The sequence below is a fragment of the Girardinichthys multiradiatus genome, chromosome 23, assembly GCF_021462225.1.
Source record: "Girardinichthys multiradiatus isolate DD_20200921_A chromosome 23, DD_fGirMul_XY1, whole genome shotgun sequence".
NCBI classification, from domain to species: domain Eukaryota; kingdom Metazoa; phylum Chordata; class Actinopteri; order Cyprinodontiformes; family Goodeidae; genus Girardinichthys; species Girardinichthys multiradiatus.
Window position 1 is genome coordinate 40,009,829 of NC_061815.1, and position 26,757 is coordinate 40,036,585.

The 26,757-nt window shown below is 40.1% G+C and overlaps 1 protein-coding gene across 5 annotated transcripts in view; it reads right to left on the reverse strand.

Moving 5' to 3' along the window:
• The window catches only part of fgf13a (fibroblast growth factor 13a), a 155,195-nt gene that overhangs the window by 18,162 nt on the left and 110,276 nt on the right, over window positions 1-26,757 (reverse strand). For 3 of the 5 annotated variants that reach the window (XM_047353967.1, XM_047353970.1, XM_047353966.1), the window contains 2 exons: window positions 17,375-17,485; window positions 5,556-5,659 (listed from right to left, as the gene is read on the reverse strand). In XM_047353967.1, coding sequence (XP_047209923.1) covers window positions 5,556-5,659; window positions 17,375-17,485 — 215 coding nt within the window. Of the gene's footprint in view, window positions 1-5,555; window positions 5,660-17,374; window positions 17,486-21,300; window positions 22,274-23,335; window positions 23,477-26,757 lie in introns of those variants that run through there. The other 2 variants (XM_047353971.1, XM_047353969.1) reach the window with 2 other exon arrangements.

Consider the following 26,757-nt stretch of genomic DNA (forward strand, 5'->3'; position numbering starts at 1 on the left):
CAACAAAAAAATTATTCCTGGCTTAACTGGTAATTAGCTAAAATGCCAGGCAGATGTGCAATAACGTGATGGGGTTGTTACCTTATACATCATTAAAATTCAGTTAATTTAACAAATTTTGTGGGCATTTATTAAAAAGTTGGCCTATCTAAAATGACTTGCATATCACCAGTTTGCCTGTTTTATACTGAACATCTTACATGAAACACTTCTGAATTCAAAACAGTATTTTTGTTTGAACTCAGAGCTGTCCTGATAAATATCTCCACATCACAAACGCTTAACACTTAGTCCACTCTCACGCACTCACTGAGCAGTCTAGATGAGACTCAGCTGGAGCCTCAGTGACTCACCCTAATTCAAAAATGACCCACTAGGAAATTAATAACACCACTTGAAAGGCGCATGTGAGTACAAGAGTATATGTGCAGATCGGTTGACTCAAAAACAAGCTCACAGATTTTAAATGATGCATAAAAAAATTGTATCCTTTACTTCGGTTTGAAAGAGCATGGTTATACATTTTTAAAGATTATACTGAACACATGTCGGGTGATGCTTCTGCAGTTCATTTACTACAAATCTTCCACTACTAAGTAGAAGTAAACAGGTAGTAAAAAAAAAACAAAAAAACATTAACTTCCTTTTATCCCACACATTGATGGTGATAGATTAATATATTTTCACGTGTGACTTCTATTCACCCACATACATGCTGCTTATCTCTCATACCACTGTCTACATATAGATCAGAATACAGTGTACATAATGCATTTCTGAGCTAAATTGTGACCCCATAAAAATATGAAGAAAATATTTTAATTTTAGCTGAGAGCTGAAGAACTGGCCTAGACACAAGTAGATGGAGGGGAACATTGTAACATCATTAGCCATGGTCTAACCACTGTTAATGTATCCTTCCTGGTAAGTAAAAAACGTTTTACCTACATGGCTTTTATCCCAGTCAATTTTTGCTGCAGCTGCCAGTCTGAAACACTCTCAAAAAATGCAACAAGATAAATTGAGTAATGGTGGAAAACGTCAGAGATTAAAAATTGTTTGCAAACCTTTTAGTAGTATTTGTGATGCCGGTTTAAATGGCAGCGATAGTTACAGACAGCAGTAAGCCTTGCAGTTGTGACATGGATAACATAAATGAGACATATAGCATGAAGGAACACAAAATAACAAAGAGTCCAGAACTCCAGCAGCCCCCTAAAGCTGCTGTCATACTGTGTGATTGTTGTCCATCTTAGACAAAATCTTTTGTTGTGAAAAAATCTGAGAAAAAATCTTTGGTGATTAGCTCAAATTGGTTGTCTGGGGTTTTTCAATGAGAGAGGCACACAGACTGTTTTTGTGTTCTCTCAACCAAGGAAAACCTATTGAGCAGTGTCTACAATTTTTTGCCACAATTGTACAGTGTGACTCTTACCAAGTTACACAGCTTTCTCCTTTTCCCTATCCTCTTCTACCTCTTTTTCAGAGTCCGACTCTAATAATAAGTAGCAATAATACAATTGACTTTCAGTTCATTCTTGGACTAATAACACTGTTAAATTTCTTTGATGTAAATGAATATTTCCTATTGTACCGTGTGACAGTAGTTTCTAGGTTTCATCTGACCCCTGATAGTGTGATAGGATTGTTAAAATTGCATGTTGCATGCGGGGACTTAAAGTGACATCACACCAGATGAAGACAGGGGCAGGGTACATCCTGGACAGGTTGCCAGTCCATCACAGAGACACACAGGACAAACAACAATGCTCACACCCAGTCACATCTAAGAGAGACCAATTAAACAATCATGTTTTTGGACTGTGGAAGCCAGAGTACCCACAGATGCACAGGAACAAGCAAACTCCATGCAGAAACACACCCAGTCTGGAATCAAACCAAGGACCTTCTTGTTACAAGGCAGCAGTTCTACCAACTGCACCACTGTGAAGGTTGTGAAATACATTGACTCCATAATCACCTCAGCTCCATAATCCATGTACGTTCAAAATCTTGTTCAAGTTAGATATAAATTTGGAAGAAACTAAAACATAAACAACTGGTATTTTACTTAAATACACTTACTGTGTACTTAATCAAAACACATGCTCACGATTCGTTTAGTGTCTCTCCTTTTGCAATGATGTATGCAAATTGTCATATAAAACAGTAGGGGACATCTAGATCTCATAACAGCAACCATCTGTACCGCAGTCAGACTGTGTCATCTGTTGTCTCTTCACTTTTGATTGGGATTCTACCCTAAATACTGACTTGTTATTGGTTGTTTTAATGTGTGGCTGGAAGGCAGCAATTTACAATAGCAGCAGTCCCAGAAACACAGGCACTATTAGGTAGCAGGCTTCACATGCAGTTCAATTTCCTCCCTAATTTAGCAGAAATGGGAAGTGCTGCAACCCATCCCCCAGCTACATTCTTCCAATTTAACACATCAGTAAGATGAACCGGTTTCCTCATGAGGGTTTTTGTTTGAAACAGCATAGATCATGTGTGCAGGAAGCAGGGTTCTGAGTGGACTCCAGCTTCTCTCTCCTCCATTTGAGTAAGATTTAACACATTGTTACATAACCAATAAAGGCGATGAAGTACAATCCTAATTAAGCACATGGTAGTTGGTGGTTCCAATTAAATTTTACCCGTGTTTAAAAGTAATAACTAGACAACGTTATAGAAATAGAAAACACAAATTGTTATTTAAATTAGCGACCAGAAATACACACATTCATTTAAACTGCAGGATCTTTCAATAAAACGTGTCAGAAATGGGGTTTTGAGCTGTTTGAAAAAACTGAAATATTCAAACAAATGAACAAGAACCACTTTGAGATTTGGTTTGTACATCTCTTTAGTTTGCAATATCATCCTTAGCTGCATTATTAAAGTATAAAAAATCTTGCAGTTCCAGCATCATTGTTCCCTCATGCACAATGTCAGATGAAAAATAAAAACAAAGTTAACCGTTTTAAAGAATATTATCTACCTGAACGTTGATTTCTCCCCTGCAGTAAAAGAAAAACTTTACAAATGGGACACCACTTCCAATTTTTTTTACAGTCCTTCACAAAAATCGTAATTCTTCACTGTGCTTTGCTTAATTGTTGTTTCCTGTTATTAAATCTTATTAAAATTAAACACCAGGCGGTGTATACTGATGGGGAAGCATGTTATAAGTAATAAGTATCTTATCATGTGTGATCGGAAGTCTAAATAGTAAGCATTATTTTATTTGTCTTTAGTGCTGTAAAAGTGAGAATATTTTAACACACAACTCTGTAGTTAAATTATCAAACGTGAACACACATGTAAATTCTACCTGAAATGTAGCACTCGGATTTTCACTATGTGCAAAACAAATGAGGAAGAAAAAAGGTCTTTCATTGCTTGAATCCTTCAGCTTATTTTTTCCACAACGCAGATAGAGCTGGCAATACTATCAACAAGCCAAGCAGAAAACTAACACCATGGTTGTGGTTGGGTAGCAACAGATAGTTCCAGCTGCCCTACAAAGGCTGTGGATGGAAATGCTGCTGCCTCTGTCTCTAATAATAGAGGCGACTGTGGCTCAGTAGGAAGAGTAGTTGTCTTGCAATCAGAAGGTTGTGGGTTTGATTCCAGCTTCCTCCTACCATATGTCAATGTGCCCCAGTGAAAGTTGCCTACTGATCTGTGTATTGGTGTATGAATGTGAGTGCAATTGGGTGAATGTGGCTCTAGTGTAAAGCACTTTGAGTGGTCTGTGTGACTGGAAAACTGCTATATAAGTTCAGTCCATTTACTATTGTAATACTGTAAGGAAATACTTTGCATGCTAAAACAATTGTGTCAATTGTCCCAAAAGATGGGAATGTTCAAATAACGGTATAATTATCAGTATGATAAAGAGATGTTTTTAGTTTGTTGAAAAGTAGTGTGTGCACCTGCAGTTATTTCATAATGCAAAACTAAACTGCTAGTTTTTGTTTTTAAATCAGAGAGGTGAATCAATCCTTATAGAATACAGCGCCTTGCAAAATTATTCACACACCTTAAATCTTTTCACATTTTATCTGGTTACGACAACAAACTTTAATGTATTTTGTTAGATTTTTTTTTTTGCCCATTCTGCTTTGCACAGATTCTCAGATGGAGACTGGACCATTATAACAATTAAATATTCTTAAATCTGAACCATTCCATTGCAGATCTGGATGTATGTTTAGAGCCATCTCAGCCTTTAGCAAGGTTTCTTCCAGGATTGCTGTGTATTTATCTCCACCCATCTTCATATCAACACTGACCAGCTTCCCTGTCTCTACAGAAGCAGCCCCACAAAATGATGCTGTCACCACCATGTGCCCATGATGTAAATCTTCCACCAAGATAGTGCTTTTATGTTGGCTAAGAGGAACAGTTATGGTCTCGTTTGACCAGAGCATCTTCTTTCACATGTTTACGTTGTTCTTTACTTGACTTGTGAAAAACTGCAGCAGTGACATCTTGTAGCTTTGTTTCAACTATGACTTTCTTCATGCCACTCGTTTATTAAAGCTGGATCTGTGGAGTGTACAACTAATAGATGCCGTGTTGACTGTTTCTACCACCTGAGCTGTGGATCTCTGCAGCACTTCCAGAATTAGTATAGGCCTGTCAGCCTAGATTGACCGCAATATCTAGGTAGGTTACCAATTGTGCCAAGCTATCTACATTTTCAGATGATGATTACGGGGCTCTATGAGATGTTCAAATGTAAAAATACTGACTTATAGCCTAACTCGGCTTTATACGTCTCCACAATTTTATCTCTAACCTGTATGCTATGTTCTTTGGTCTTCATGATGCTCTTTGCTCACACTTCCTTTTAAATGTAAGCATTTTATTATTTTATGTGACAAAATAACTTATACCATAAAATAAGGGGGAAAGCCAAAAAGAGTAATTTTGCTTCTCCTATTTTACAATACCCGCTTATTATTTAATCAATATCTGAGAGCAGAAGCTGCACCATAAAAAGTCACAAGATTATTAGATTTGAAATGTTGTTTGTTATGCCTGTGCTCGTTGCAATCAGTCTGAAGACCTTTGCCAAAAGAAGAAAAATCATTAGTAATTTGACTCTTAGGCCTGTCTGCCAGTGGTGAATGTGTGTGTCTGCATAGCCTCTGGATGCATATCCACCAAGCCTGTCAGTCTTCTTAGTGACGCCAGCCTCACAGTGGCATTTGGGAAGAAGACTAACATTACTCAGCCGGTAACTTAATTATTCCTAACCTTGCACATTTAATCAAAGAACAGCCACTATTAGAGATCTCACTGTTTGGTTGGCTTATACAATTCTTGAAGCTTTTATTGACATCTTATTTATCACCGAAATGCCATTTTCTTTCCTAAGGCAACCTCTATTCATTTATTCATGTACTGTTCCATTTGTGTCAGTTAAATCTGATCTACAAGAGCAGACATGCACTATGAACACAGGTGGACTAAACCCCCCCACCCCCCAGCAACAAACACATCCATGTATAAAGGCTCACATTTACTCTGAATATGATACTTACCGACGTGTACAGGTAGCCTTCACTGTTCATTGCTAGATAGAGCTTGGTCTGCACCCCTTGGATGGCCACCACTCGCAGGCCCACTGGAATGAGGTTGAACATGCCTGAAAACAAAAACACATTTATCACTTATTGGGAAAATACTGCATTTTTAAGGCACTTCTGCATATGGGGTCTGCATGTTCTCCCCATGCATTTGTGGGTTCTCTCAGGGTACTCTGGCTTCCTCTCACAGTCAAAAACTGTTCAGGACTCCAGTTACACAAAGAAATTGTTATGATTTGGGGTTGTTTGGTTTGTGGTTTCTGGGTTTTTGTTGGTCTTATTCACAGTTCAAGTTTTGAATCATGTTTCTGTTTATTTTCCTGGTCATGCTTTTGTTTTGTCGTCTTGTTCATGTTTTGTCAAGTTTGGTTTTCGGATCTGGTTATGCTTTTGCTTCATGTTTTTCTAGTTTGTGTTCAAGAGTCTCTGTTTTGCTCCAGCCACGTTTTGTTCTGTTAATTAAGTTTATTTGGTTCACCTGCTCCAAGTTAATCTGTCTCCTTGCTCCACCTGGTTTTCAATCCATATATACACACCTGTTCAGTTAGTCATGGCGGAAACTGTTTTCATGCTCAAGCCTTGTTTTCAATTCAAGCTCATGTCCTCCTGTTCATGTCAAGCCTGTCTTGCCAGTCTGCCCATGTCAGTTTTGCCTGTGCGTTTATTGTTTTGGTTTCTGCCTCCTAGTGAGTGAGTTTTTTGTTATTAAATCTTTTGCACTTACAGTCATGCTGCCTTCTGGTCTGCATTCCGGGGTCCTATATCTCACAAACCATAACAGAACGTTTCCGCCAACAACGGACCCCGCGGACACACTGAAGGCAGACGCTTTGGATCGCTGGGTTGAACGGCAGAAGGAGGAGGCGATGAGGAATCTGCCGACCGACCTGGAGGTTCTACCCTCTCCAGTGCTGCTGGAGCAGATGGAGCGTGAGGCGGTTCAGCGCCGTTCTCCGCCCGCTCCCCTGGCTGCGCACTCTGGTCCGGCAGTGAAGTCTTCGGCCTCCTCCCGCCGCAAGAGACGTCGGCGCGGAGCGCCTTCCTGTGGTTCGGCTGCCGAGGAGGTGGTTTCCCTGCCAGCCTACATGAGGGCTGCGGCAAGTAAGCCCGCATCTTCGTCTGCCACAGCACTGTCTGCCAGGCTCGCTGCACCTCCGCCCATGCCGTCTGCGCTCGCTCCAGCCCGGTGTTGTGAGGCAACATCTGACGAGCTGGAGCAGCGCTCGAGGTTCTATGCACGTCAAATAAAGAGCCTCAGGACGACTGGTCTCCTGTATTCCTCTACTGAGCTGATGGAGAGGTTAAGGCAGTAAGGTTGTTTTACTGCCATCCTCCTTCATCCACACCAAGCCACATGAGTGCTGCTGCAGAGCAGCCCACGCCAGGTCCACAGCCAGGTCTACAACCTGACTCCAGGCCAGACACACCACAGCCTGACTCCGGGCCAGACACACCACAGCCAGACACACCACAGCCTGACTCCAGGCCAGACACACCAAAGCCTGACTCCAGGCCAGACACACCACAGCTTGACTCCAGGCCAGACACACCACAGCTTGACTCCAGGCCAGACACACCACAGCCAGACACACCACAGCCTGACTCCAGGCCAGACACACCACAGCCAGACACACCACAGCCTGACTCCAGGCCAGACACACCACAGCCAGACACACCATAGCCTGACTCCAGGCCAGACACACCACAGCCAGACACACCACAGCCTGACTCCAGGCCAGACACACCAAAGCCTGACTCCAGGCCAGACACACCACAGCCTGACTCCAGGCCAGACACACCACAGCTTGACTCCAGGCCAGACACACCACAGCCTCAGCCAGACACACCACAGCCTGACTCCAGGCCTGACACACCACAGCCAGACACACCGCAGCCAGACACACCACAGCCAGACACACCACAGCCTGACACACCACAGCCTGACACACCACAGCCAGACACAAAACAGCCTGACTCCAGGCCAGACACACCACAGCCTGACTCCAGACCAGACACACCACAGCCTGGGATGATGCCTGACCCTAAGTCAGCCTCAACCCCCTCCACACGGCACAGAGGACGTCATAAGAGGGACGCCCCGGCTCAAGTCATCGGGGGTCCCGGCGACGCCTCTGCTCACGCCACTGAGGGTCCGGCCGACACCTCAGCTCCTGCTCACGTCACTGAGGGTCTCGCCGACGCCTCAGCTCCTGCTCACGTCACTGAGGGTCTCGGCGACGCCTCAGCTCCTGCTCACGTCACTGAGGGTCCTGCCAACGCCTCAGCTCCTGTTCCTAGTCTGCAAGGGTTCAAGGAGCAACTAGTCCTCATTCTGGCTTCTGAACCCTGCGGCGAGGGGTTCGAGGAGGAAGCACCGCGGAACCCTGTTCCTGAGGGGTTTAAGGAACGCTTTGTCCTCGATCTGGCCTTTGAACCCAGAGACGAGGGTTCGCCAGGCTCTGCTTCTGCCTCTGAGGGTTCGCCAGGCTCTGCTTCTGCCTCTGAGGGTTCGCCAGGCTCTGCTTCAGCCTCTAAGGGTTCGCCAGGCTCTGCTTCTGCCTCTGAGGGTTTGCCAGGCTCTGCTTCTGCCTCTGAGGGTTCGCCAGGCTCTGCTTCAGCCTCTGAGGATTCGCCAGGCTCTGCTTCAGCCTCCGAGGGTTCCACAGAGCTTCTGGGGGGTCCTCTGCTCTGCTCGGTCAGCCTCCTGACCAACCTGCTGGTTCCCGTCGCAGGCCGCCACGGTCTCTATGCTTCTGTCGGCCTCCACGTCTTTGTCGGAGGTCTCCACGGCTTCGCCGCCGACCGCCCAGAACTTTGTGGTGCAGGTCCGGTTGCCCGCCAGAACTCTGTGCCTGATGGGGACGACCTCCTGGTCGCCCGCTGGAACTTTGTTTTTGGCCCTCCTACCGAGGCCCCCACCGCCCGCCCTGGACTCTTGTGGGCGTCTGCTATCTGCCCTTAAGGGGGGGGGGGGGGGGGGGGGGAATCATGTTTCTGTTTATTTTCCTGGTCACGCTTTTGTTTTGCCGTCTTGTTCATGTTTTGTCAAGTTTGGTTTTCGGATCTGGTTATGCTTTTGCTTCATGTTTTTCTAGTTTGTGTTCAAGAGTCTCTGTTTTGCTCCAGCCACGTTTTGTTCTGTGAAGTTTATTTGGTTCACCTGCTCCAAGTTAATCTGTCTCCTTGCTCCACCTGGTTTTCACTCCATATATACACACCTGTTCAGTTAGTTATGGCGGAAACTTTTTTCATGCTCAAGCCTTGTTTTCAATTCAAGCTCATGTCCTCCTGTTCATGTCAAGCCTGTCTTGCCAGCCTGCCCATGTCAGTTTTGCCTACGTGTTTATTGTTTTGGTGTCTGCCTCCTAGTGAGTGAGTTTTTTTGTTATTAAATCTCTTGCACTTACCGTCATGCTGCATTCTGGTCTGCATTCTGGGGTCCTATATCTCACAAACCATAACAGAAATGAAATTAAATGTAGTTACTGTGTGTTATTTAGTAATAAACACCACAAAATAACTACATTTAATTACATTTTTGAATTTGTTGATAAATATTGATGCTTTTATAGAACCAACAATGGAGAAAATAGTAAAAGTGAAATCATGACAATAAGTGTTAGTGTGTGTGTGTGTGTGTGTGTGTGTGTGTGTGTGTGTGTGCCTGCTTGTCTGTCCTGTATTTCTCCATTTTGCCCTTTGGGAGCCAACAGTATTATGACCACATTATAACAAGAAAGCACAACTATTAACAATTGCCTTTTGTGGAGCAGGAACGCTACTTCTGTAGAGAGGTCTGTGTGGATGTGTAGTCGGAGCAAGGAAAATGACTTAAAAGTCAGATGAAATGTGAAATCACCACTCAAACAGCGGAGTCTTTGAAAACCAGTGGGTACGTATCCGATTTAGTACCACATATGGAAGTGGCAAAATTCAGATTTTTTTGGTGGAATAAAAAAATTGGAATTGGGCCGTGCCATGGAAAGTCGGATATGGGTTGCATAAAAATTTGGCAAAAAAATGTGATTCAGGTCACATTTGCCTGCTGTGAGAACATAGCTTCTGTTAGACATTTCACTTTTGTTTGGTAGTTTCTTTGTGTTTTTGTTCAGCGCCATCCATGTTAATTAGTCTACATCCCTGCTTGCCTTCTGCCTCAGCTGCTCACTGAGAATTTGTCCTACAAACATATAATTTGTCCAACAATCCTTAATGTGCCCAGGTCTACTCAGGTGGTAATAAGAAGAAGAAAAAAAAAAGCTCCCAATGTTACACATGTTTTTGAAAAACATGAAATCAGGCATGCTAAAGTACAATGTTTGTACTCCACAGTCAAAGGATTTTCATATCATACAAACTAAATATCAGATTAGCCACTGCTATCTGAATCACTAAACTTACTTTTACTAACCATTACATCTTAATCCAGGATAAGCTTTCAAAACCAGTTAAATATAATAATTTCTTTGTGTGGTTTCAAACAAAGCCACTGCAATATTCTTTGCAGCTTCGCCAACATTTACTCAGACAACAATCACTTATATAAGCCCTGTGGGATGAACTCAGGCCAAAATACACACAAAATAAATATAAACCTGTCTGTGATTAGTAAGCTGGATATTGGTTTTGTGTCTGAAAGGGTCAGCAGCAACCCAGCTGGTCACTGAGGTATATCCCTACCTAATTAATATCCGCCTGTTCACTGGTGTGTGTCTGTTTGTACTTTTTACCTTCCTCACATTGAAGCCAAAGGCTGATTAGATGAATGTCCACATAAGAGGCCGCATTAAGACCTGTCTTACTAACAAAAGAAATTGTGATTATTGGTGAACTGACTATTGAAGGACTTGTTAATCAAAAGCTTTGTGCATTTTACCATACAGGGGTATGGGGACAAACATAATCATGTCTAAATGTTCTGTTTTTACATTGTTCCTAAGTTAATGTTCGTGTATGTTTTCAAAATTCAAGGGACCTCTGGGTGGAGAAATTAAACTCTTCACGTTATCATACTGGTGAAGCTCTGATTCATTGCATTCTCGCTATAAATATCCATATCTCTTCACTTCAGAGTGAAGTGCATTATAGAGGCTTTTTCTAGGGTCATTTTATTTGCTCTCAATGTCTGAATGCAGCAGACATCCCTTCCTGTTTGCTTTAAAAAAGCATCAGCAAGAAGAATGCACAATGTATTTACTTTACAGCAACTTTGTGAGGTTCATTTTGGTTCAGTGGGAAAGCACAGTCATTTCCAGCTCAGGCTATGTTATTTTTGATTTTTTTATTTTCTTTTTTTTGTATTGGATTTAAACGGTAAATTTGGAACATATGCTTCATTCAGAATAGAAGCACTTTGACATGCACACAGTTGTCAATTTTCCCTAAAACAACTGCAGAAGAAGAAGTTGTACTTCCACCTGTGCTGAAAAAAACAACAACAAACATGTTAGTGTGTTGGTTCTGAGTGTTCAGAGCGCCCAGAATGGACCTGCGCCAGGTTCTGGGAGCGGTTGAGGCGTTATTGCTTTCCTTAATTAAATTACAGGATCAGCAAAATATGATGTTGCTGTTCCGGCATTACAGGATGAGAGAACGGGAGAAAATTAACATCCCTCCAAGTTTTGAGCTGCCTCCAAGTTTAGCGCTGCTGCCCCTTCCTCCACCGATGACCAGAAACCAGTGGATGAATGTGTCATGTTGACATAGGGCACACCTGTGCAGTCAGGTCAGTTTGTGTTTAGATTGTGGATCGGCATAAACCGTCCCTCTCTTTCAGAACACATTTTCTTCGCGAATCAGATCAGAATCTTGTTGTATGGCATGTTTACATGACACAATTATTTTCTGACATGGACTTATGTCCATGTAAACATGCCTATAAGAGACTATAGTAGAAGAGATTGATTTGCTTCTAAAATATTGTGCATTTCAGAAAATGATCACTGTAAGCTGCTTTGTGTATGACAATTCACAATTCAATTCAGTTATTTAATTCACAGTCAATCTATTAATGTAAAAAAAAACATATCAATGAAAATGACTGAGCATCTTTTATTAATAACATAGCTGACAAATCGGAAGAAAAAAAAACAGGCTTCCTCCTTGTTGGAACACGTGCAGATCAGCATTGAAACCCACTCTGCTACAACTGTTCTTCTCTTACTCAGCATAAGCCAATTAGCTATGCAAATAAATTATATTGCCAAACGTATTTGCCTTACTGTATTCACACACATATAAACTTGAGTGACCATTCTAATACTAATCTAATCCACAGGGTTTAATATGTGAGCCCACTCTTTGCAGCTACAGCATCTCTTCCACGAAGGCTTTCCACAAGGTTTAAGAGTGTTTATCTTACCATTCTTACAAATGTGCAATTGTGAGGTCAGACACTCATGTTGGATAAGAAGGCCTTAGTTAAAGTCTCCCTTCTACAGGTTCTCACCCAGGTTAAGGTCAGGGATCTATGCAGACCTGTCAAGTTTTTCAACACCGAACTCACTCTTCTATTTCTTTATGTAACTTGCTTTGTGCACTGGTGTGCAATCATGTTGGAACAGAAAGAGTCCATTCTCAAACTGTTTCCACAAAGTTGGAAGCATAGAATTGTCCAAAATGTCTGGTAGACCGAAGCATTAAGAGTTACTTTTAGTAGACCTTAGGGGCCGAGCCACACTGCTGAAAATAAACCCTACATCATAAACCCCAAGGTTTAGCCTCAGACCATTGCCCAAAGCATCATAGTGCATCTTGGTACAACATGTCCCTAAGGTAAACTCGGCCATCCACGTGGTGTAAAAGAAACACAAATTTTTAACACCAGACCAGTTTCTCCCACTGCTCAATGATTGAGTTCTGATGCTAACATGCCCATTGTAGGTGTTTTTGGCAATGGGCAAGGGTCAAAATAGGCACACAAACTGGTCTACAACTATGCAACCCCATATGCAACATAATTGATGCACTGTACATTCTTTGTTGCACCTTTCTATCAGAACCAGCATTCATTTATTTAGCAGTATTAGCTACAATAAGTTATCTGTTGAACTAGATGACAACTATCAATGGACCAGCTATCAATAGTCCCTGTTCACAGATACTGACCTCTGCAGATTGGGAACCCAACACAAGAGTTGGGGTTTTGGAGATGCTCTGAACCAGTCAACTAACTGTCATAAGCCCTTGTTCAACTTGCTAAAATTCTTACAGTTTTTCATTTTTCCTACATTTAACACATTAACTATGACAATAAAAGTTCACTTGCTGCCCAATATAACCCGCCCACTGACATGCAAAATGATAGAAAGATAAAAAGTGTTATTTACATCACCTGTCAGTAAACATGAGGTTATGACTTATCTGTGTATATAACTTAACGATGTAAAGTTTTATTTCTGTAAATGTTGATTGCTTCTGGTTTAGTGATTTGATGTCCCCCTTTCCTGCATGTCCTGCTGAATTAGCAGTACTTTTCATTATATATGCACCTTCCTCATGTCAAAAGACTCCACTCCGATTTCCCCCTTGATGCCTCCAAACTCAGCACAAACTCATCTGCAGTCTACTTCATTTCAGAGGGATTACCAGCCAGTGCACTGATTGAGATTTTGAAGAGGGGTGAAATTCGATTACTTTCTGGCTCTTTGAAACACCTGAGCACACTTAAGAGAGTGACAGGGCTGCCACCCACACAAACAACCTGCTGCACAGAGCCACATGGAATGGGAACGAGTAAGGTGGCCTGAGGGACAATTGTTACGATCATCTCTGTTCCACCTACTCACATAAAACAGTCATGAGCGATTCAATGTCATCAACCTTAACTTTCCAACAATAGTCACATTTCAAACAAGTTGCTGTGAGATTTTGAGATCTATATTGCCTGAAATTGGCTTAAAGGCATGGAGTGAGACCTTTCCATGGAGGATAATGATCCAATCAAGCACTCATGTTCTAGAAAATAAGTTAAAAAATAAGTAAAATAGACTTGAGAAGGTTTGACAATTACTGATTTTGCTTTTGAAATACTTTCTAATCCAAAGACTTGGAGCATATTACTTATTGTTAAATAAACTTCTATTATGATGGCATCTAAGCAACGACAATTCACCTCTCTGCCAGTTCCCACTAGCATTTCTTACCCCTTGTTCTACCGCTTTTAACCCTTTGTAACTAAACCATTGCCTATTAATTGATTTGTTTTTGTAGTTGAGAATTTGAATAACGTCTGGAGATAAATAGTCCTACAAATGTCTCAAGTTTTTTCATTTATTTATATCAACATTTTCTAAAGACTTTATATTGCAGCCCATTTCCCTCGATTGCGGTTCAATTCTTATGAAATATGATCAATTACGACCCTTTATCAAACCAAAATCATTTTAAGTGATTTCCTCTTGGTAGATATTATTTATTGGAGTCAAATAACAGAATTTCCTTACAGCAGACTCTTATTAGATGTAGGAAAATTACTTTACATCATCAATTGTACAAGCAGGTATAAAGCGTTCCTCTGATGGGTCAGAATTGATGCATTTATTTTTCCTAGCCCTTTTAATTCCTTTATATTTATTGCCACCCAAGTATATTTAAAACATGTTGTTTTCCTAAAAAATATATAATTTATGAAATTATTTTACTGTCTTTTTAAATTTTTATATTCAAAAGGACACTGACATATTTTGTCCTCTCATATATCCCTGTTGTATTTTCATACTGAACAGATTTCTGATTCCTGAGACCATTTATTTCCATCTTTAATTTTTACATTCCTCGCTCTCTGGATGGCCTTTTCTATCTCAACATGCATCTAGGAATGTAAAACCTAAAGGGGGTGGGACAGAGATGGAGGGGGCGGTCTTTGGAACAGCGTCACCACCTCAGCTTCTCTCCTATTGGCTGAGGTCAAGCCTCTAGGAAGAAGGTGCTGAGCCTCATTATGTCTGCCTGGTTTTGAAAATTATTATTCAGATACCATAATGAGGTGGTGGGCATGGCAGCCTGTTATGTTATAAAACAGGGGAGCAAAGTTGGAAAGAAACCAAAATCTGATCAGTGTAATAAGATTGCGTTTTTAAAGTTATGTGCTGACACCTGAGATCCAGTATAACAGCAAATCCAACCTAATACTCAGGAAACATAATTTTTACTTAATATAGTCGCTACACAGATTGCTACAGCAGGTTGCTCTTACCTCTAACGTGAAAGTTTTGGATTTAGCCTATTTGCACGTTTTGTTTTTTTTCCGCATTCAGTTTGATTGTCTAGCAACTAATTTGTGCTTCTCTTTCAAAAACATACATTTGCACCCAAATATACAATATAATGGGCTTCAGCAAGGCCCCAAAATGCATAATGGTGATATTGCTAAGGCCTGATAGCCCGGAAGCCCCCCTCTTTACATGCTGTTTGCACAGCCTAAATGTGTGGTAATATACCAAAGCTCAAGACAATAAACAATGGATTCGATGTTTATAACTTTTTCTTAACCAGTTTGATTAGTGCCCTCTGCAATGGCTTTCGTTCAGGAGTTGAACAAAGTCACAAGACTGAAATTTACAAAAGGGTTTAAATGTAGCTCTGAAACATTTCAGCTTTGTTTTAATAGTTTCTTTTCTAGAAGCACACTCGGTTTGTTTAGTTGTGAGGCAATGCAACAGAATATCTGAGTTGAGGGAGAAATACAGTAGCATTTATCCACCTTAGATTTTGTTCTCCTATCGCCTTCCCTTCTCATAAAAATGTTGTAGAAATAACAAACTTGTTTGTTACCACAGTCAAACAGGCGAGAGTCTGTCAGCTAAGCCAACTACAGTAGCACAGATCAAGTCCTTTCTTGTATGCAACAGTGTGTGTCTGTGTGTATGTGCCCACATTTGAGGAGGTCCTCTCCCACCATCATAAGACACCACCAGCTCCAAGAGGACTGCACTCTTCGTCACCATGGAGACAAGTGCACCCAGCGCCTAACAACGCTATTTTTGGAGTAGCGCAAAGAGCTTCACTCCTCCTCCTGTTCAGCAGCAATCTTTAATTTTCTTTTCACAAACTACTTTGGTGCTGATGTTGGCCAGTTATTATGCAACTTAATAGAAAACTGAGTCCAGGCAGATTTGCAAATTAAAGTGTGCTATATTTGCTAGATAAGGAGTGTCTAATGGTGTATGTGAGCATATGACAGCAAAACATCCTTTCAGGATCTTTGTGACAACTTCTGCTAATTTGTCCTCTGTGTTATATTTACCTTTCCCAGTATCACTATTTAAATCTCCTTAGCATAGAACTAAGTATCTATCTTTTCTCTGAAATATTCTTTTGGGATAATTCAAATGTAATTAAGTCAGAAACCACTGTACTGACACAGCATAGAATGCATTTTGTACTTTCTAATTTGGAGGTGATCCATTTCTGCTGCATTGTTATCAGACAAGTGTCTTTGCTGTTTTTCCTCCTCTCATCTCCTGTTTCAACTATTAAATAAAGAGCTGGTGGGTGTTGCAGCTACGACAGGAATGCATCAGTGCATAGTACATATAAGACAAACTGTCTCTCACTGTCTTTTACGCAAAATGTAGAAGAGGAGTTCAGGTTTGAAACAGTGATTCATCAGAGGAAATTAAGGTGCTTCTCACTAATGAGCCACTTGAAGTGCTGAAACAAACTTTTGTTTTGCTCTGTATAATGACACATTTACTCAGTTGGAATGCTGTTGAATACAATGAATGAAACACCAAAAACTAAACTGTCTCTCAGCAACTTGAGCAAAAAGTTCTGTTATAATTGATGGGTTGTTGGAAAGTTTAGTAACTCAAGGTATACCTGTGGTGCATCCAACTGTAGAGCCACTACAGATTACCAGGTTTTCTTTGGTTTCTGACACACCAATTCACACTTAGACTGATTGCTATTTTTATTTCTTAAGGTGTATAACACATAAAAATGAACAAAATGTACTGCAGGTTCTTTAGTAGTGTTAAAAGTTTTGAATCCATTAGTAAATCAAGAAACTACAAGATTATCACCATTCATGTCAAATCTGAATTTTTATTAAATTGTAAGGAAAGTACAGGTACATAATATTGGTTGATGTGTTTATAGACTAAAAAGGGTAGGTTTTTTTTCATTTATTTATTTCAACATTTTCTAAAGACTTTATATTTCAGCCTATTTACCTCAACTGCAGTTAAACTTTTATGAAATATGATCAATTATGACCCTTTATTAAACCAAAATCATTCTAAGTGATTTTCTCTTGGTAGATATTATTTATTGTTGTCAAATTATGGAATTTCAGTACAGCTGACTCTTATTAGATGTACGAAACTTACTTTATATCATCAGTTGTAAAAGCAGGTAAAAGCATTCCTCTGGTGGATAAGAATTGATGCATTTGTTTTTAGTAGCCCTTTTAATTCCTTTATATTTCTTGCCACCCAAATATATTTAAAACATGTTTTTATTTTTTTATCTTAACTTTTGATATTTAAAAGGACACTGATATATTTTCTCCTCTAATATATCCCTGTTGTATTTTCATGCCCGATTTCTGATTCCTGAGACCATTTATTTCCATCTTTAATTTTTTTTTAGCTTTGATGTATTTAATGATCTATTTGGCTCAGATCACTGATCCAATCAATTGAAAACTGATTGATTGATGGGTCTTTATAGAACTGATATAGATAATGTAAGGTTTTGTCTGGATCCTTATTTTGTTATCTAGATGCACCTAGAACAGAAAATATCCATGGGACAAAGATTTAGGAACTTACTATAACCACTGTCCTCCTCCTTTGTTCCATCGATGGTTCCATCTGCCTGCAGCTGCAGGTGGAAGCCTTGTCGACTGTACAGCTTCGTAACGATCCCCTTTAGCTGGGGCTCTGTGGACGCAGAGGGGAAACAAAGACAGATGAATGAACTGCTCACTAATGTTGGACAATATTTGTAAAACATGCAATTGCAATATTAATGTTGAATAGTGCAATGAGAGTAAAATTATGACTTTTTTTCCATTTCTTTTTAACCACCAAGCTCTTCAAGCTACTCTGCATGATCGTTATCACCTCAACCTCTAAAATCTCCATCAGGTGTGAGCAAAAAGGGCAGTGAGAGTCCATCGACCAAAAATATACCAGTTTACCAAAATTTACATCCAAGCAGTCCTTAGCAATATTGCGCCATGTTGGTATTGCTAGGATGATTGTGATTCAATAAAGCTCAACATGAATTTAAACAGCACTACAACCAGATAATGGTAATTAATGTCCAATAGAGCCGTGGCAAAGAGGTTTAAAATCAACAAATTAATGATTTGGAGTCACAGTCACATTTCAAAACCCAAAATCACAGCTGCAGCATGCAAGCCGAAGTAATCGACCCAGGTATGAGCTTTTCTCTGTTTAAAGTAATTAAATGCATTTGAATGTTTTTGTGTGTTTTTAGACTTCCACATTAGGTAACATTATAGTTTCTCCATAACTGACTCATTGTATTTAAGTAGGAGGTAAATTATTAAGAACAAGTTGATTCGATCTGTTTTGGTTATTGAATCAATGACCACTGGCAACTTCTTTGTAGTTTCTACTATGAAACTGAGAGGACTAAAAAGGAAGCTCCTGTGGCACGACTTCAAAGGAATAAGACCACAGATGGACAAGAGCAAAGACTATGGAAATCAAACCTGACTCAGGCCATGGGCATGTAACATTTCCAGCTGTCAGAGATTAATCTTTTTTTCATGTCACTTGTCATTTTCTCCACATCTTTATTGACATTGTGTATAATCTAACAACAATTAAATAACCTATTATGTTTTATCATCAGAGTGACCAATAACTGAAATAAATTGAACACAACTGAATAGAGTTAAATCAAATTGTACCAAATTCATAGTTTTTGTGTTTATTAGAATTTTGTCTGCTTTTTATACCTTCAACCAACAAAGGTTGTATCTATTTTTAATCTCCACCTGCAATGAGAAAATCCACATTACGGCATTTTACACAACAAAACAATGCCAGGAACATTGTTGTAATATAATCAGACTGGCAATCTGTATTAGCGCAACCGCACAGCTGTGTTGTGGTAATCATAATCTACTTTTTTTTTTATTTGGTCACATGTTACAGCCTTTCACATCAAAAGAAATATCACTCTGTATTTATTCCTGTTAGTGCTGCGTTACATCATGACTGTCCAATTAGAGCTAAGTGCCTTCCATTATCTGGTTACTGTTCCTGCTGGAGTGTTTTACAGTGGTTAACCACACTTGCATCTTCTTACTATGACTGCATCTCAGCGGACCTGTCTGTTAAACTCTTGAAGTTTGCAGGTGACACCACTGTTATTGGACTGATCCAGGATAGTGATGAGTCTGCATACAGACAGAAGGTGGATCGGCTGGTACGCTGGTGTGGTCAGAGCCACCTGGAACTTAACCAACTCAAAATTGTGAAGATGATGGTGGACCTTCGGAGAACACCACCCCCACATACCCCCCTCACCATCCTCAACAACACTGTGTCTGCTGTGGACCACTTCTGGTTCCTATGAACCACCATTTCTCAAAACCTGAGATGGTCCTCACACATAGACAATGTTCAGAAGAAGGCCCAGCAGAGACTTTACCACCTGAGGCAGCTCAAGAAGTACAACCTTCCACAGGAGCTCCTTGTAATCTTCTATACTGCCATACTTCAGTCCTGTCTTTGTCCATCTCAGTGTGGTTTGGCTCATCCACAAAACAGGACAGGTCCAAACTGCAACAAACAATCAGGTCTGCAGAGAGAATCATCAGGCGTGACCTTCCCTCTATCCAGGACTTTTACAGGTCTAGGGTCAGGAAAAGGGCAGCTAAAATCTCTGCAGACCCCACACACCCTGCACACAATCTGTCTAGGTTTTTACCTTTAGGTCAGCGCTACAGAGCACTGTTTGCTAAAACCAGCCGCCACAGAGACAGTTTCTTCCCCCAGGCTGTTTCTCTGATGAACATTTGATAGTCAAGAGTTCCAGAACAACACTATGCATACTTGGACTGATCTCACATTATATTCTATTGTAAATAAATCCTTGTTTGTCTGTACAAACATAGCAATAAAGCTGATTCTGATTTTGATTTTAGTACAACCACTCTCTAAGAAACATGCTATAGTTTGATTAGCAGATGTATGTCTGTAGCTGATGTTTTCTTTATTATTATTATTTTCTCCAAATAAAATCCTATACTTGTACTGTTATGTAAACATATACTTTAAACAAGTGCGTTGTATCCATTCATCTATCCATCCAGCCAGCCAACTAGTAAGTGCAGGGTTGCAGGGAGAATGGTGCCCATTTTCAGCACTGATTGGACTACAGGAGGGGTACCCCCTGGCGAGGGTCGCCAGTCCATCACAGGGCAGCATAGAGACACACTGGACAAACAACCAAGCATGCACACACTCATACCTAAGATATAGACATACCTAGAGAGACCAATTAACCAAACAGTCATGTTTCTGGACTGTGGGAGGAGGCTGGAGAAGCTGGAGAGAACCCATGCATGCATAGGGAGAATATGCAAACCCCATAAAGAAAGCTCCTAGGCTGGAATTCAAACCTAGGACCTTCTTGCATGCACAGTACCCATGATTATAACATTACTTTAAAATTAAATAGATTGTTCAAATATAACCACGGACACAACATACAGCTTTGTGGTTACTTCTCTCTTAAAAAAGCGAACCTTGATGGTATAACCCCAGCAAAAATGATAACGTTTACATCCACACACACAAACAAGAAAGGGCACATCTGGCTTCCAAACAAGCACAGATTTTCTTAAATCAGCTTCCATCCCATACAGGTCTAAAAAACTAATCAGCTTTACCCAAAACATTAAGTAACAAGATTACATCAACATTCTTGAGCAGAATAATGAATTAATACAAAAATTATTTTCTTTCAGCGATGGGATCTGTATTGTATGGGTTTGGTCGTCTGCCTTCAGATCATGGATCATGGGGACATCGCATAGCTTTCTTGGATGAAGATCCAACTTTCCTGGATGCAGATGTGAAACAGCAGAAAATTGCACATTATATGTTTGAGTTTGATAAAAAAATCATTTTATGTACAATAATGTCCATCCTGTACTTTTTCATTTAATTGTGTAAAGTAATCTTTAAATAAATATATGTTTGAGAAAAAATGTGGTATTAAGTGTATGAAAGTTTAGGAGTTGGTAGATATGTTTATAGAGCAAAAAATGTTAGTTATTTTCCATTTATTGAAAAGGAGAAAAAAAAAAGATTTTTCATTGTTTAGACTGGCAATCACTGATGGGAGCTTATCAAAAGAAGATTGGCCGATTAGTCTCCAGGTGGCTGGTGCCTCTTTAATAAATATAGAATTACATTTTTTTTTTTTTTTTTTTACAGGTTTAGTCTTGTCACACCAGATGTAAACCAATGTCACTGCTAACAGAAAAGAAATAAAAGTTTAATATACATTTTAGGTAACTATAGTCTAGTCTGGAAGTTAAAAACGAAATTATTTACCATCGGGTCAATCATCTTGGGTAAAATGATAAATCATTTGGTAGTTTTCTTTAAAAAGCCTATTTGAAAACTGCATTTTTCTGTCTAAATGATTGTATTCATCTAACTCTCAGCAGCAGAACAGAAGTTGCTGAACAAATATCCTGATAACAGACCTGGTCGTCTCCGTCGTCTCTTCTTGGAACCGAAGAGTTTGACCCGTGAGAAGACGTTGAGCCGGTTGGGTTTCTCACAGCTTCCTTTGGTTTTGCTGGGGCTGCTAACGCAGCGGCAGGCATTAGACTTCTCCCGCTCCCTCGCCTGCCTCTTCTGCCTGATGAGGGAGCTGGCGATAGCCGCCGCCATAGCCAGTTTGGCAGCGGTCTGGGGAAGAAAACTTCCAGAGAAAAGTGAATTCTGACAGGAAAACGTCCAGGCGCAGCGCTAAAGAAAATCTGAGGCAACTACGATGATGCTTGAGGTGAAGATTTCGCAAAGTGCACCAAATAGTGAAATGGAATAGTCCCAGAGGGGAAGTAAAGCCAGCTCTTTCGAATAACCTCCTAAAGGATCATTTTCCACGTATCCAGGCGTTTTTCAGGAGTTGTCCGGTGTATCTCGGAGGGAAAAGTGAAGTTTGATAAAGAAAGATTTGACGGTCCACAAGAAGATGTGAAAAGACTTTCACCAAAGCACGTTGCATGTTCTTCCAACAGGATCATTTTTCTAATACAATAAAGAAGACACACCAACACCCAGTCTCAGTCAGTGGGTTTGCATTATCCTACTAAAACTACAGAGCGGCGCACATGCATAGTAGTCGGTTTGGTGAATGGAGCTCTGTGGGTGGAAACACCTGTTAGCAGACGCCTCTGTGACTGCTCCCCTTAATCCCTCGCTGTGAAAGTGCCGCGGCGAGAAAGACACCTAAAAATTCACAGCCGATGACGTGAAGGAATCACTTCGGAGATCCCGTTTGTGTTGTTCGTTTTTCCTGTACAGTTTGCAAGAGAGAAGCAACCCCAGGTATAGTCGCAGGAAGCGCCCCATGTTGAACCACTAGAAATGATCATGCAGCGCAGACACATAGTCAGCCGCGCCGCTCACAGCGTCCCCACCTAAAGCAACCTGGAGACTGAGCAGCGGGGAGGAGGGAGAGGATGGTCGTCAGTGTAGTAGAGATACAAACGCAGACAGTGCGCCCAGAAACATGACTAACAACACACAAGCTGTCATGTGACATGTGTTATGTTATATATCAAAACAGAAAAGGGTGGGTGGGTAGTGAAGTGAAAAAATCCAAATCAGGAATAACATATCAGAAATTGTTTTCTATTATTTCTATTTATAAATATGGGACAAACAGCTTCAACAATGCAAAAACATTCTAATACATTTTAAATGTATTGTTTATTTCAGGAACCTCCAAACTATATACACTGCTTTATTGTCTTAAAATTAAAAAGAAGTTAAAAAATAGACTGTCATTACTATGAGTATGAGTTGTAAAATAGAAAGAAGACAAAAGAGATGACGTGGAAACACAATTGTGGATTTGTAGAATTGTATAATTCCCCTAAAACGTATTCTGTTCAAAATAACGTTTACAAGAAAAGAAATCATGGGAATACATTTGAAAATTTAAAAGGTGTAATTAACAACAAACTAACAAACTCCATGTTAAAAGGTTAGATTCTGCCATTTTCCCAGGCATCACCAGTCCCAGTTACCTCCACTCCCAGCTGGACATATTTAAAAGATTAACCAATGGTGCCATCTACAGTTGTAAGACCAAAAGTGACACTGACAGTTTTTCGTTTTACTTTTTCAAAAAAAAAAAGCAACCTTACCACACCTTATGGGTTGGACCTGTCCTTGAATACCACAAGAAGCTCGAATTACAGCAAACTTCACAAGAGAGAGATTAAAATAAGGAACAAATTGGTATAAACGTCTATCACACAAAAAGCTTTGCCCAAACAAAGCAAAAACGGTCATAAATGTAGTAGAAGGTTAAGTGATCTTTATTTCAGCACCAAGGACAGCAACATTAAGCTTGACCAAGAGTTGATCTCAGAGTGAAATAAAAAAATAAAAAACAATATTCAACATGATAGCTACCATTCCTTTACGAACTGCAACCAAATGTATGAAAATAAATCAGATTTCCGACACAATACATGAGAAGCATGAGCAGGAAAAACAGCCTACCTGAGACAGATTTTCTCAGTGGAAAAGTCATATTTTCTGTCAGATAAACCCCGAAGCAGTGATGTTATACTTCCACTACTTGAAAAACGCTGCTGAAGGGAAGGCGAGGAGACTTGATTCTCCAAAGTTCAAAGCGTTGTCAGCTGTCAGAGGCGAAGTGTTGGAGAAAGCATCGAGGCGTGGCCATCAACAGGAAGGATCATTACAGGACATTAACGACATGCCATTATAAGTTCTAAAATGCACTCATTAAAGATTCATTTTGTGGTCGTTGTTGATTCGGCAGACACTGTCGTGTGTTCTGTGTGTTGTTGGGTTTAGATAGAGGGGAAAGTGGTGGTGGGAGGATGAGATTGGAGAAAAGTGAATGAAAATGTGAACTGCGACTGTATACTTCATTCTTGGGGCACTGAAGACTTGCCTCTCATGTTACAAAAATGATGTAAAATGATCCGTTAATGCACAGTCTAAACTGGTTACTCGGGCATTTCCACTTTGGCTGAACATATCGACGAGACAATAGTGAAGCTTTACATTAGACAGAATGATTTTTACAAAGACAGTTCTCTGTTTTTAGGCAGTTTTATCGAATTCAGTCATAAAAAGGCGACCTCCACTGAATGTGCTTGTAATACAATGTTCACCCAGAAACTGTGAATAATTCTACCTTTATGAAAATGGACTATGTTGTTTAGCATTTTTTAGAAGTTCGACCACACGGTAAACCCAGATGGCGTAATGCATCAGCAATAGTGTGTGTGCTCTGCCTATTATGCACTGTTTTAACCACTAGATGGAGCAATTGCTCCGACCATAAAAAACATTTTATTCATCCGAGGGGTGGCACTCTTTTGTAAATACATTACATTTTAAAGTCCTCATATTCTTATTATGTGCCATCCATGAAACAGTGACAAAATGTTCCAAATCCAATTTCAAAAACATAAAAAAATGCTTCAAACTTTAACATCAACTTCAGCTTTACCTGATGCCTATCTGCAGCTTAATTATCCTAAAATAGCCATACTTACAATCCTATATGGTTTCACTAATTACCTAAAAAAGCATCATAACCATAAAAATCTCATGTTTACAGTGCCTTGCAAAAATAGTAGTTTTTCACATTGTATCATTTTAAAACTCAAAACGTCAGTGTATTTTAATTGAGTTCATGTGGTAACCCAACACAGGGTAGTGCCTAATTTTAAAGTGACAGGAAAGGGTGCAATGTTTTCAAAATGCTGTACAAATAAAATGTCATAAGTGTGCCGTGCATACTGTATGTATTTACCCCCTTTACTCTTTTACCCCTAAATAAAATGAAGTGTCAGCAACTGCTCCACATCTCAGCATAAATGTAACTGTTTTACAAAGGCCTCAGGGGTTTGTTAGAGAACATTACTAAACAAACAGCAACATGAAGACCAAGGCACCCACCAGACAGGTCAGGGAGAAGGTCTTGATAAGTTTAAAGCAAGGTTAGGCTATAAGACAACATCCCAAGCATTCAGCATCTTACAGAGCACCATTCAACCCATTATCCAAAAATGATAAAAAGTATGGCACAACTGCAAACCTGCCAAGGAATGTCCATCCACCTAAACTGACAGGCCATAAAGATTGCATTTTTTACAAAAGCAGCAAAGAAGGCCATGGTAACTCTGGATGAGCTGCATAGAGCCAGAGCTCACCTATTGACAACAAATCTGGCCTCTAAGGGAGAGTGGCAAGACTAAAGTCATTTTTAAAAGAAAGCCATAAGAAGTCCTGTTTGCAGTGTCAGACCTAGCCATGGGAGGGAACTTGTGTATTCACTGAACCTACCCTGATCGAAAATAAGACTAGCTGCCTGAAGCTGGCTGTCTTAGCTCCTGCAGAAAAAATCTGGCCATAGATTTCCCAAGAAGACAATATGTTCCTGATTATGCCAACTGAGCGTTTTTTCCACTCTTCCTGAAGAGAATGGAATTTGAAACCACAGCTCCACAAGCTTGATGGGTATGTCAGTCCGAGCAGAAGAGGCCCCAGCTGCTAGACAGAGAGCAGCCGACATGTCTTCTCTGTTCATTGGACCTGCTCAATTCAGTGTCTTCTCCTGTTTGTCAGAACAGTTCACAATAGGAGGTTGTGTCTAGGCAGAAAAAAATTGTTTAGGATAAAACTATTTAAATATTGTTCATTCCATTTTGTTTTTATGCATATGTAGTGTCGGGACAGAGCAAGCCAGAGCTGAGGCCATTGGTAAGGCTTTCTTAATGAGTGGTTTAAGCACTGAAAGTCCTGTAATGCTAAAAAAGTAGCCACCATTAGTTTACAATAAAGTTAATACAATGATCATCTATAGCACACCACCAGCACTCATACACACATTAATATTTGTATTTTTGGTACTTAAAGGTACATGTGGGACATGGGGTTGCTAAATACTGCCGCTATTTTCAATGTGGTAAACTGAGCGTCTAATTCCAGATGTCACACGCCTGCTATCTGTCTGCCAAATTGTGAGTGTCCATTTTTCACTGCCATCTTGGTAGTCCATCACTCCAATCAATCAGTCACTGTGAGGCCTGGTTTACATAACATTAAACTCCATTGTGCAAAATGTTATTGATTTCCAATTCAGCAAATGATTTTTGAAACATTATTTTTATTAAAATACTGTATTCTTTAACGTTTTGCTTTGCATTGTAAACTGGTTTGTTTGAACTTCTAGGAACTGCTGTTCTTTATTAACTATGTTAACTTTCAGAGGTAATTTGGCATCATTCCCAATTCCTTTTATGACATATTTACACTGAACTGTCATATCCTTCCATGTTTTATTTGTTATTAGTGTTTTAGTTGTATTCCTATTTGTTCCATTTCACTACGAACTTTTGTAGTTTACTGATAGTTTACTAGTTAACTTTGGTAATAATTGCCTTTAGAACCTATAAATATGTATTCATAGCCAAACCAACCAATGGTTGGACACCAGCAGATTGGCCATCTAGGGGACTCAGAAAGCAAGTGGAGGAAAGTGCTCTGGTCAAATAAGACCAAATTAGAACTTTTTGTCCCTAAGTGAAAAAAACTATGTCCCAGTTTCGCTGCAAACAAAGGACATTCTGTAAGAGTATAAAATCAAATCTTTGCATCAATGTAACAATCAACATGGGTTAAAGAAGATATTGAGGTCAAAAACTCTGAATCTCTTCTTTCATTGTGAATTATTATTGTTATTATTATTATTATTATCATTTGAAACTTTCTGAATCATTGAACAGGAATGCAAACTGCTCATGCAAAAAACCAAGATGCAGAAAAGAGATGTAGCTTAAAAGTCATATGGCATAGCAAGAAGATACATGCATTTTGTTAAACTGTTTGCTGTCATTAATGTCTTTCACAGATGGTCTGCTGAGGAACTGGCTATAACCAAC